Source organism: Cherax quadricarinatus, chromosome 17 (genome assembly GCF_038502225.1).
Source record: "Cherax quadricarinatus isolate ZL_2023a chromosome 17, ASM3850222v1, whole genome shotgun sequence".
NCBI lineage: Eukaryota > Metazoa > Arthropoda > Malacostraca > Decapoda > Parastacidae > Cherax > Cherax quadricarinatus.
In genome coordinates, this window is record NC_091308.1 from 24140579 (window position 1) to 24153719 (window position 13141).

Genomic DNA, 13141 nt, shown 5'->3' on the forward strand with positions numbered 1-13141 from the left:
CTTGACCCAAATCTCTTCTTGTTCCTGTTCACTACAGCTTCTACTTCCTCTCTAACTCTCCTTTCTACCTTCATCCATATGTTAAAATGGTTCTGGAACTTACCAATCTATCCATCTTCTGTTATTTAGAAAAGTGACTGACAGGGACTTAACTTCACCTTTGAATTGTACCATTCTCACTACAGTTTCCTGAACATCTTAACTTGCAGGATGCCCTCTCAAAGCTTCTCTTTCACTGGATACCAAGATGGTCTACTGTGTTTTCTTTCAGACTGCCTCCCTGGAACTCACAAAGGATAATGAGAGTGAAAATTTGGTTCTCATTTCTAAACAGGAATCTGTTGATTCTTCTACCTACCTCTCTACAGTGGGTGCTGTAAAGAATCAGTTTGAGGTGATCAGTCCTTCAACCTAGAAAGGTGTTCCATCAAACAATCTTGATGAAGCTGAACTACATGCCCTTGGATGTAGATTTATATATATACTGAAGACACAAGAGGTGAAGACGATGTCACATATCAATAGCTCCCCAGAGCCAATGTGATGTGATAGTGGCTCCCAAGAGAGCCTGCCACTCTCCAGGTATACTCCAAGTAAACAGTGGGCCCCCAGCTCCCATCAAGGCCATGAGCAGGTTAACCTTTAAATACTAGTGGACCGTCTTACAAATTTAGTTGACACAGTGGTCTAACACAACACCTGTTGTACGAAACTTAGAACCAGAACTCAGGGTCTGGTGACATTAACCTACACTCATCTTGTCTTGCTTAACCGATCTTCTCTGTTAGCCTGCGGATTAACATAGGATGTTGCACAGATTGTCTCAGATCATCCTACCTCCGCATCAGCATGATTTCATAAGGCAAACATTCCTGACAACCTCTGGCCAAAAACTTCCATTCATGAGTGTCACTAAGATTGTCATTATCTGGTTTCTTCACCTGTTCCATGAGAGCCAGCATATATGCACTATTCAGATATATCTATTAACCTTTCAAGTGATCGTCATGTATTGATGTTGTCATATTAATGATGTCAGGATCCCTTGCACAGATCTATGATTTGAACACAGCTCCCTCGGATAAGCTGTGAGCGGTAAATTTTGGCCTAGATATGAGATAATGGGTCCGTGCAGTGAGTGTGCACAGTATAAAAAAAAATCCTGTCCAATACAGTGCACTAGTCGCCGTTGCCCAGCGGTGAGAGAAGCCACTCTCATTGCTGAGGTCCAGGTAATAAACCCTGGAGATTAACATAACATGTCCAATACAGTGCATGATAGGATAAGCAAATTTCTGACTGTGTTTGGTTGAAAAAAACAACTTTGAGGTTTTTCTAGGATGGTTTTTTTATGACTATTAGCTGTTTCTTGAACAGAAGACATGTAACTAAAATAAAGATGATTTTGGATGGTTTAAGGACCAGAAGTAGCTTGAAATCACATTCAAAAAACAGTGAAAATATTAAATTATTGATGATTTTCCCAAGGCTGGGAAGGCCCCCCTACACCCCCAGTCTGTTTTATGAGATTTTACTTGATTTGATTTAATTATTAGGAAGCCACAAGCCATGACCAATCATTCCTGGTTAAATATATTTCATCATCTGAGAAATAGGATAAATCTTCGATTTTTCGTGATGATGAATTCAAAATGGAGGGTAAGTGTAATATAGGAGAGGCCTGAGGTTGTGATTAATGAACAGAGGAAATGTTGCTTTACTGCCTGGAAAATCAACAGTGTTTATTATGGATTCTATTTTGTAATTTTCTGTAAAATTGGCCAAATTACTGACTTCTGTGCACTTTATAAAGTAGTTCTGGTAGTGAAATGGGCAGTTTCTTATACTCATTGAAAAGAATGGAAAGCATACTGTAGAAATAGCTAAAAATTTGAAATGAGCAATAAATCTGGCTTAAAACATGACTCAAAGCGGGTGAAATCACTGGTGCACAAAAATCAACCTGAAGACACTGGAGGACAGGAGAGATAGGGGGGACATGATAACGACATACAAAATACTGAGAGGAATTGCCCTCAGACTGCTAACTTCGCACCCGCTTAATTCTGTAAGTTTCCATCAAATTTCATATGGGTGTCATTACCCTCAAAAAAGAAAAAAAAAATCACTACCATTCCAGATTTTTTTTTTTTTTAATGTAGACACTGTCAGCACTTTTAATTTCAGGGCTTCCTACAGTGAAGGGCTTAATGCTGGATGAGTAAATTTTGTCAATGTTTTTAATGATGTAGCCCTTATGCCTATGATTCACCAGGTACTGTCAGATTTGCATCAGAAATGTCCTTAATTTTATGGTCTACCTACTTGTAGTTGATTTCAAGGGATTCATCACTCTTGCAGCCTGGTCACAGATTAGGCTCCTAATAAATCTTTACAATGGTTCTCAAGTGACATAGATGTCTTAGGTATACAATAATGGAACAGTATGTAGATTTAACTTAGGGTAACCCAGGAAAGTGACTTATTTCCACTGAGTCCTTGTCTGATGATTGATCCTGGGTCCTCTCGGGAGTAAGCTGTAGAGGTAGTGACCCCTGGAAGCAGCTTTTATCTTGCCAACAGTGTGCTGACATTACAATTCCTACTTCAACATCCCCACTCCTCTTTCAGGGTGCATGCACTGCCCTTCCCACCTCCAGGACTCAAGTTTGGCTAACTGGTTTCTCTGAATCCCTTCATAAATGTTACCTTGATCAAACTCTAACAGAATATCCAGCACAAACCATTTGTCTCCATTCACTCCTATCCACCAAACTTACACACTCAAACCCTAAAACTCAAGTCTCCTTTATTTATTGCCTCCAACCATTCCTGGAATGAACCTTACCCCTCCTACCATCCACCCCAGACATACACACCCTCTTCATCATCCTATTCCTCTTCATCCTCTCTACAGCCCAAAACACCTCAACAATCCCTCCTTAGCCCTCTGAATTAAACCCTTGGTGACCCCACCTTTTAATTTCTATGCTTTGAATTCTTTACGATATTCACACTACACATTGTTCTCAAACATGATATCTCCACTGCCTGTAGTCTCCTTCTTGCTGCAGCATTCAAAACACATGCTGTACACCCATATAAAAGTGTTGGTACCACTATACTTTGGAACATTTCCTCTTTTGACCTCCACTGATGAATGTTTTTTTCCACAGATGTTTCATCACACCACCTACCTTTTTGCCCCTCATCTAATCTAATATTTCACTTTTTCTTTCAAAGAAACCATTTGTTGACATGTCCATACTCAAATATCACACTACATTCTGCTATCTGTTAGTAGTTCTGGGGACTATCTTTCCCAAACCCTGTTCTCAGACTGATTGTCCTAGGTTGGAAAGAAAATATTACAGGATTAAGAACTATTAAGAAGCACATAAAATTTAAAGATATATGTATACTGAATGTATTAGAAGTTTTTAAAATTTACCTGTTATCTTAGGCGTTGATGAGACAGAAAAGATCAGCAATCTTGCTTTAGTGCAAAAAATTAACAGGTTTCCATTTTGCAATCCTTTCAATTTCTCTATATTTGATCCCTCTAATCTGATATCCAATTTTCTCCTTCCACATACACTCCCAAATTCCTCCACCAACCTTTGAAACTTCTCTTCAGAATCTCCCAAAAGAACTGTATCATCAGCAGAGCAACTGTGACAATTCCTTTATTCATTTCCTCCAACCATTCATGAAATGAACCCTACCCCTCCTATCTTCCACCCCAGACTTATATACATCTTTGTCTAAAGCTTACTTTTACTAGGAAATAAATCCCCACCCCTTTCTTACATACCCTGACCTAAGCCTCACTGTCTACATAAAAACTTTTTACTATAAGCAACCTATCATCTATTCCATACAGTTGCAACATGTACCACACTGTTTCCCTATCCACCCTATCATATGCCTTCTATAAATTGATAAATTCAGCAAACAGTTCCTTACCTTAACTAAGTATTGTTCACTTTTCTATTATAAACACTTGTCTACATTTTCCCTACCCTTCCTAAATCCCCTTTGCAACCCTGTTTTCTGGCTTATCTCTAACTCTTTCAATAATAATTTACCATACACTTTACCTGCTATATCCAACAGTTTCATTTCCTTTCCTTATAATCTCCTTTTTGTCTTATACACTGGAACTACAGTGGACCCCCGCTTAACGATCACCTCCAAATGCGACCAATTATGTAAGTGTATTTATGTAAGTGCGTTTGTACGTGTATGTTTGGGGGTCTGAAATTGACTAATCTACTTCACAATATTCCTTATGGGAAAAAATTCGGTCAGTACTGGCACCTGAACATACTACCGGAATGAAAAAAGTTCGTTAACCGGGGGTCCACTGTATACATGCTATTTGGCAGTCCTAAGGTACCTTCCCTTTTTCATACATATGAGCAAATAGACTAACCATTAATATTATATTCTTGCCTGCCTTTAATATCTCTGTATTAATCCCATCTATCCAAGCTACTTTACTTCATTTCATTCTACCCACTGCCTTCAAGCTTTCATTCACCTTAGGCTCCTCCTCACTACTATGCAATTTTATTCCTCCTTGCCTACTGCATGAAATCCTCGCCTCCTTTTAATCCTTAACATTCACCAAATCATCAAAGTATTCTCTTCAACTTCCAGTACCTCCACCTCCCCATCTAACATCTACTCTTTGTTTTTTAACTGCCAAATCTCTTTGCTCTCCAGGCTTTCTCCCTTCACTGATCTCTCTCTTAAAAGCTGCTTCTTAATTCTCAGTAAAATTGCTGATACTCACTCATTCTCTCATTGTTTGTTCTTTTGTGCTCCCTCGACTAACTCTTCATCTTAACATTGCTGTTACATTACACAAATAACCTACACATAGGAGAAAGAAACTTATGACGACATTTTGGTTCGAAACTTATATTAAATTTTTGCACTCCCTCACTACTCTTTTCACCTCCTTTTTTCTCCATATACTATGTCTTCTATACACCATTTCTGTGTAAAAACTGGACTTGTCTTGGAGGTGGGAGGTACAGTGACTATATCTGAGGAACAAGTGAGTATGCTGAAGGTCAGAGGGTCATCTGAACTGTGATGTCAGCACACTGCTGGCAAGGCAGCAATTGAGTGAATGACAGTGAATATATTTTCACTTTTTCTTGAGTCACCCTAGCTTGGTGAAGATAGCCAGTGTGTTAAAGAAAAATATTTATTCATTTACTTATTTACTGCTGGCCATTTTCTACAAAGGCAGGGTGACCAGAAGAAAAAAGTTCAGTATCACTTATTCCCTAGCTATCTTTCCAAGACCTAGACAACATGATCTCAATGATGAACAAGTTCAATGTTTCATATAATTACACAGTAAAAATTACACCCATTATATGAATATACAGTAGGCATCATAGATATGCATGTTCATAAATATGCCTTTGGCAGACTATTTGCCTGACTGATTCAAGAAGTGCCAGGGCAACTTTTGTAATGAAGACAGTCCCCCTTAAAATACTGCCAAAGACATAAAGAAGTGGCTAAATTATTGTGATTTTTCTATTTTTTAATGACTGGAAACTCACTGGACTTAAAACCAATAAAGAATGTTTGGAAACTCACGAAACATGAGCTTTTTGGAATGGACATGTATTCTAACACCAAAATCTTGAGTACCATTTAGCACATGTGCAACAGTATTGAGTTTTCTAAGCCTTATCAGTGCCTAGGATACTTAAAGAATGCATCAGGAGGAAAGGTATGAAATACTAGTTTAAATAAGAAACATATACATACAGCCTCTCCTCACTTTGTGACATACTCGTTTACCAATGACTCAGACTTAGGAAGGGCCCTCTTGACCAGCATGCATATTGAAATAATGCATATTACAGCTGATTTCCTCTATTCTGTTTATTATAATACACAGTACACTATGTATAAACATTTAAAAATATACAAAAAAGTTATAAATGATGTAAGGGTGACATTAAAGCAGTATCAAAGATGGTCGACATAAATCCACTACCATTATAGCATGCTCCTTGTTTAGTGACGAACTCGTTTATCAACACGGTATTAGAAAAGGAGCTCCGTTGTTAAGTGAGGAGAGGCTGTATTTCAATATTATATACAGCCTCACCTCACTTAACGACGGAGTTCCATTCCTAAGACCACATCATTAAACGAATTCATCGCTAAGTGAGGAGCATGCAAAATGGTAGTGAGTGTGTGTCAACCATCTCTGATATTGTTTTAGTGTCACCTTTGCACCATTCATAACATTTCTGGTACATTTTTAAATGTTTATAGAGTAGTGTACTGTATATTGAAATAAACAGAATAGAGGAAATCAACTCTAATATACATTATTTAGGTATAAATACTGGTCAGAGAGCCCGTCCTAAGTCCAAAGAGCAGTTAAACGAGTACTTCGCTAAGTGAGAGGTTGTTTTCTGTGTGATCCATATATAAGCATGCACATTTATAATGCCTACTGTATATCCAATTATTCTGGATTCAATCCCTCAGAAGGTATTGCAGCACCTCTTTCTAGTACAGTGGACCCCCGCATACCGTTGGCCTTGCATAACGTTAAATCCGCATACCGCTACATTTTATCGCCAAGATTTTGCCTCGCATACCACTAAAAAACCCGCTCAACGCTGTTCGTCCGAGACGCGTCTAATGTGCGCCCTTAGCCAGCCTCACATGTTCCGCCGGTGGCATTGTTTACCAGCCAGCCTCCACGGTAACATCCAAGCATACAATCGGAACATTTCGTATTATTACAGTGTTTTTGGTGATTTTATCTGCAAAATAAGTGACCATGGGCCCCAAGAAAGCTTCTAGTGCCAACCCTACAGCAATAAGGGTGAGAATTACTATAGAGATGAAGAAAAAGATCATTGATAAGTATGAAAGTGGAGTGCGTGTCTCCGAGCTGGCCAGGTTGTATAATAAACCCCAATCAACCATCGCTACTATTGGTGGTACAGCTGCTGCTGCTGCTGTACCACCATCAGCTGCTGCTGCTGCTGTAGTACCGTCTGCTGCTGCTGTAGCATCGTCTGCTGCTGCTGTAGCACTGTCAGCTGCTGCTGCTGTTGTACCACCGTCAGCTGCTGCTGCTGCTGTAGTACCGTCTGCTGCTGCTGTAGTACCGTCTGCTGCTGCTGTAGCATCGTCTGCTGCTGCTGTAGCACTGTCAGCTGCTGCTGCTGTTGTACCACCGTCAGCTGCTGCTGTTGTTGTAGTACCGTCTGCTGCTGCTGTAGTACCGTCTGCTGCTGCTGTAGCATCGTCTGCTGCTGCTGTAGCATCGTCTGCTGCTGCTGTAGCATCGTCTGCTGCTGCTGTAGCATCGTCTGCTGCTGCTGTAGCACTGTCAGCTGCTGCTGCTGCTGTACCACCGTCAGCTGCTGCTGCTGCTGTAGTACCGTCTGCTGCTGCTGTAGCATCATCTGCTGCTGCTGTAGCATCGTCTGCTGCTGCTGTAGCATCGTCTGCTGCTGCTGTAGCACTGTCAGCTGCTGCTGCTGCTGTACCACCGTCAGCTGCTGCTGCTGCTGTAGCATCGTCTGCTGCTGTTGTAGCATTGTCTGCTGCTGCTGTAGCACTGTCAGCTGCTGCTGCTGCTGCTGTAGCACCATTGTTGGTGTGGCTTATTGAGAATACCAAGAAACAATTAACCCCAGAGGATTTTCCACCCAGGATAACCCAAAAAAGTCAGTGTCATTGAAGACTGTCTAACTTATTTCCATTGGGGTCCTTAATCTTCTCTCCCAGGATGCAACCCACACCAGTCGACTAACACCCAGGTGAACAGGGAAAAATGCCTGGAACTAGTGCTCATATTGGTGAATTTAAAGCCAGCAAAGGTTGGTTTGAGAGATTTAAGAATCGTAGTGGCATACACAGTGTGATAAGGCCTGTTCTGGAAGAAAATGCCAAACAGGACCTACAGTACTCAGGAGGAAAAGGCACTCCCAGGACACAGTGTCTCATCAGTCATTGCTGCATCTTCAATAAAGGTAAGTGTCATTTATTCTTCATTTAGTAGAGTAGTACATGCACAATATATATTGTGCATGTACTACTCTACTATTGTGCATGTATCCTTCTCTTTGTGTGTAGGAAAATGTATATTTCATGTGGTAAAATTTTTTTTTTCATACTTTTGGGTGTCTTGCACGGATTAATTTGATTTCCATTATTTCTTATGGGGAAAATTCATTCGCATAACGATAATTTCGCATAACAATGAGCTCTCTTGCACGGATTAATATCGCTATGCGGGGGTCCACTGTAATGCATAGAATATAGCCATTCCTGTGGTGTGCAGTGTATCTGAAGTAAGGTTTGAGAGTGCAACTATTCCTGTGGTAAATCTGAGGTAAGGCTGAGAGTGCAACTATTCCTGTGGTATATCTGAGGTAAGGTCTGAGAGTACAACCATTCCTATGGTATATCTGAGGTAAGGTCTGAGAGTACAACCATTCCTATGGTATATCTGAGGTAAGGTCTGAGAGTAACCATTCCTGTGGTACATCTGAGGTAAAGTTGAGAGTGCAACTATTACTGTGGTGTATCTGAGGTAAAGTCAGGTGTGCCATTATAACTTCTCCCGCAAGGTTACACTAAACCTGAGTTTTAATATATGGTTGTTTTGCACTGTATTTGAGAAGCACTGGGAAAGCTCCAAGGAGTGGCTACTCTTGCTGACTTACTACACAATACCAGGAATAGATAACATAATTTCCTCTAAAGGGTCAAGACTTGAAACACCAGACAAACATTCATATACAGTAATACTTTTTCCTTTTGCAGCCCACTGTGTTTGTCCAGTATAAATATACAGTAATTTAATCTTATCAATAATTATTCTTTTCTCTTGATGTTCTTTTTATATTTTAACAAAAGATAACTTCTCCAGCTTATTAAGTAACTACAACCCCCCCCCCCCCCCAAAAAAAAAAAAAAAAAATAATTCTAGATATCTATCTCAATGCATGGCAGTAATATGTTAGTTTAGCTACATGTAGATGGCACTTTATGACTACTAATGCTGCTCTGAGTGTTTCACACTGACTAGGGAGAAGAATTTTTTGCATATTCACTAAGCCAAAAAAAAAAAAAAAAAAAAAAAAAGGAAAGATCAAATTTGTTGTCATTACCAAATCTCTGTGTCTGTGACTGGGGAAGGGGGTTTCTTCATGATCCCAACAATACGAGGTTTAGTGCCAACTAATTGTGTCATGTTGGATTTTACTGATACACTACATTTGCTATCTTTAGGTACACTGTCCTGAGTAGCTTTATTCTCCTTACTTGTACCTACTGCTTTAGGTGATTTCAATTCATGAATTACTGCTGGATTGACCATGACCTGAGTTCCATAATATCTACGTCTGCTTACGTTGGGATTAATAACTTGACCTGGACTAACTGGACTAACAGGACGTTTTACTGATAGGCTCTTGCCCTGACCCACATAATTCTGCTTGCCAGGAAAAAGAAAAAGTTTTTGCGGACACCTATTCGATCCTTGTCTTCCAACAATAGCCCTTGGACCATGAATAGTACTGTTATTGATCAGGGGCAACTGATATTCATCAAAATCATGAACATTAGCAAAACCTTCTACTTTATGAAAAAGATTATTAGTGGCTTCTGAAAGAGGAGCTGTGGCTAATTTATAACTATTATTTCTTTGAAAAGGGCTATGTCCAGATCTAGCAGCATCAAACTGAGATGGATTAGAACAGCCTGCTTTTGTCTCTACTTCCTGACTCCACTGCTCTGATTCATTATAGTCTAAACGTAAGGCAGAAGGTCGAGTATTGGTAAGAAGCTGGTGAGTGGCTAAGCGGGCATGGGCCAAGGCTAACAGCACACGATCAGTGGTGGGATCAAGGTCTTCATCTAATAATGGTGCTTGTGACTGTGCACTAAGAAACTGTGTACCTGGATCAGTGCGCTGGTGTGGGTGAGTGAAGGCCTCAGTGCTGGGTTGGGCCCCACGTCTAGGGCTGGAGGTGATGGGGCCTTGCACAGGAGTAGGTGCACGAGAGGTTGTACCACTAGAGGGATAACCATGTGCACTCTGGGGACGCTGAGCAATTTTAGTGCTAGACTGGTTGCTTTGTGAGGACTGCACTGCTGGTGCCTGCTGAGTTGCTGTCCCCTGAGGAACTTGACCCTGTACATGTACATATGCACCAGCCCGCTGACTTCTTGGAGACATTGGTGCTCCCTGGGATGCCATAATAACACTTCCAGATGTAGTTGCAACCTGCATCTGTTGTTGTGGTAGCGACTGCTGTTGCTGTAGTTGATGTGCCTGGTGAGCTTCCTGTCGAGTTTGATATATTGCTTGTTGCTGCACCATCATCTGTTGTTGCTGCTGTAACTGCCTTTGAGCTTCCTCTCTTGTTTGATAAATAAGCTGTTGCTGCATTTGTTGCTGTTGCTGTAGTGCCCTTTGAGCCTCTTGGCGTGTCTGATAAATCTGCATTTGTTGCTGCTGCAGTAGCTGCCTCTGTGCTTCTTGTCGGGCCTGATAGATCTGCTGCTGTTGCTGCCTCATTTGTTGCTGCTGCTGTGTAGTTCCATATATGCCATTGGAACTTCCTGCAATACTTGTAAGTTGTTTTTCAGTAAGGCTCTGATCAACATCACTTTTGGCAACAAAGGTCACTTGTCTCTGACTACCAGGAGATTGAGGCGGCTGTACAGATTGCTGCAATCTTTGCTGTGGTAATGGTTGAGGTGGGCGAGCATGTTGGCTTGTTACTGTTGTTGGCACTTGTGCCATGCTCACAAGTGGAGGTACACTGGCAGTTTTCTGAAGTATGGGTTGAGAATCTTGCTTTGGTTGAATTGGCTGAACTTTTGCAGAAGGATGAGTAACTGATTGTGTTGATGTATGTAAGACAGGTTGTGAAGTTGTACTAGAAAGTGACTGAGATGCTGGAATAGGCTGTGAAGACTGACTTAACATAGACTGTGGAGGCAGAACTGGGAGAGGTTGTGACAATATTGGAAGAGGCTGTTGAGGTGGTAATGGCTGAGATTGTAAAGGAATTTCTGGGAGTGACTGTGATGGCAGTGCAGGATGAGGCTGTGATGGTTGTGCTGGATGAGTATGAGAAGGTAAAGTTGTTGGGTATTGAGAAGAAATGGCTTGAATGGAATGGGAAGGTCCCACTGAAGGTGGCTGTGTAGCAGTAGCTTGAATAAGTTGTGGAGTATATGACATAGGTTGTAAAGATGGAACAGGTTTTGTAGATTGTGAAGTTGTATCAGAAGATTGTTTTGACTGAGATGATGGTGGTGCTGAAGATGTAGACATCATATGTGATGCTGAAGGTGGAAGGGGCTGTTGTGGTCGTTGTGCCATTGGGTGAGAGAGGGGCACTGTAACTGCATTATTCAGAGCTGTAGACACAGGCAATGCCGGGTGCTGCATGCTGCTTGTTGCTGTAGAAACGGAGGACTTCACATGTGATACAGTAAGAGTGTGAGAATTACTGGCACCTCCTACTTGTTGGTGTTGTGATGAGCTCACAACCTGCTTAATATATGGCCCAGGTTCAAAGGAAGAGTGCCCTTTGCGCCGAGGTAAACTATCTGAAGAGTAAACAACTTTTCCATCAGAATTCAGTGTGACTCGGGCTCCAGGTTTGGAAGGGTTAGCCTTCCTTCTCTCTAAAGAGTTAGTTGGTGTGATTACTACACTCTGTTTGACACTGTTAGGCACAGCACTAAATGGATGAGCACCACTTGTGGTAGGAGGAGGAAGTTCCTTGTAAGATACCATCTCTGAAGTCTGTGACTGAGTCTTTTCCCTTGGTGCCTTTTGTTGTTCTTTCGATACTTGCTTTTGTAATTCAGCATGTTGCTTTTCATCACTTTCTTGTGATAATCTCTTTTCTCGCTCTGCTTGTTTGACTAGAGAGGGTCTAATCAACACTGGCTGATCAGGGTCTGGTTGTGCTGGAGATGCTACAGCTGCTGTATGCATAATTCCTTTCAAATGAGCATTAATGTCCCCATCTTTAGCACGGGGAATAACAGTAAGCGTTGGGGTATAGCCATGGGGTAAAACTGTAGCTTTTAATACTGGATCTTTCTTTTCACTAACACTAGCATCTACTACAGCCTTACCACTATTAATAGCACCACCACTTCTTGCACCACTACTCTGAAAAGAGAGTAATTTAGCAGCAACACTGTGAGTCTGTCCCTGACTAGCAAGGGAACCCATTAGTCCCTGAGGAGGTGCCTGCTGCCCTTGAGCATCAATCTGTGACCCTGAACTTTCCCTAGATAGTGGAACACTCCCAGACCTAACACTTTCGTCATCACTTTGTGGAGGTGTTATCACACACATTGATGGTATACGACTCGAATTAATTGTTGTTTTAACACGTAAAATTTCTTGTCTATCTGCTTCTAAATCAGATTCTGAGCATTCTAATTCTGGGGATGGTAAACTGGGCTGGCGTGGACTTGTGGGTTCAGTAGGTGAACTAGAAGTTTCACGTCCACTGTCACCATCCCGTGAGCTCCTACTATCACCATCTTGACTACATGCTTTGTCAGGTACATCTCCAGCAACATCTTCTTGTGAAGATGTAGACCCATTCACATGAATAACTGTAATAACACTTTCTCTATTTTCACGTTTTCTCTCTAAGCTGCTCACCCTTTGTGGTGGCTTTGGAGGTGTCTTTTTCTCAGGATTCCTCATGACAACAGTTCCTAAACTTGCTGAACTATTGGTAGTACCAGTGCTTCCTTTACCAAACAACTCGTATTCGTTTTCACTAGCTAATGTATTTCCTTCATAACTTACTGAACGCAGACCACTGTCTATATGGAAGGATGTGTAATAGCCTTCAGTGTCACAGGAGTAAGCTGAACTAGTATCATCATCCAGGAAAGGGATATCTTGTATATCTTGTGTAGGTGTCAGAGTACCATCACTTGCATGTGATGATGTTGAAGGAAAGTCATCAGTTGTTCTGGAGTTGGTTCGCTGATTACTTGAAGGAGATGATGATCTAATTTGCAATGACCTGTAAATATAAATTTATTGATTAAAAATTAACTTTTACAAACTTTACACTAAAAGATA

At 41.1% G+C, this 13141-nt stretch overlaps 2 protein-coding genes across 3 annotated transcripts in view; both read right to left on the reverse strand.

The window, feature by feature from the left end:
- The window catches only part of gukh (GUK-holder), a 1015958-nt gene that overhangs the window by 82947 nt on the left and 919870 nt on the right, over positions 1–13141 (reverse strand). For both annotated transcript variants that reach the window (XM_070085874.1, XM_070085875.1), the window contains exon 10: positions 9967–13082. In XM_070085874.1, coding sequence (XP_069941975.1) covers positions 9967–13082 — 3116 coding nt within the window. The remainder of the gene's footprint in view (positions 1–9966; positions 13083–13141) is intronic.
- Positions 774–9960, reverse strand: LOC138852819 (putative cyclin-dependent serine/threonine-protein kinase DDB_G0272797/DDB_G0274007). Its single transcript, XM_070085878.1, has one exon. The coding sequence runs from the start codon at positions 7650–7652 to the stop codon at positions 6984–6986; it is 669 nt and encodes a 222-aa protein (XP_069941979.1). The 5' UTR covers positions 7653–9960; the 3' UTR covers positions 774–6983.

Coding starts and splice junctions, on each gene's coding strand:
- LOC138852819 (XM_070085878.1), bottom strand. CDS start 7,652: ATGGTGCTACAGCAGCAGCAGCAGCAGCTGACAGTGCTACAGCAGCAG.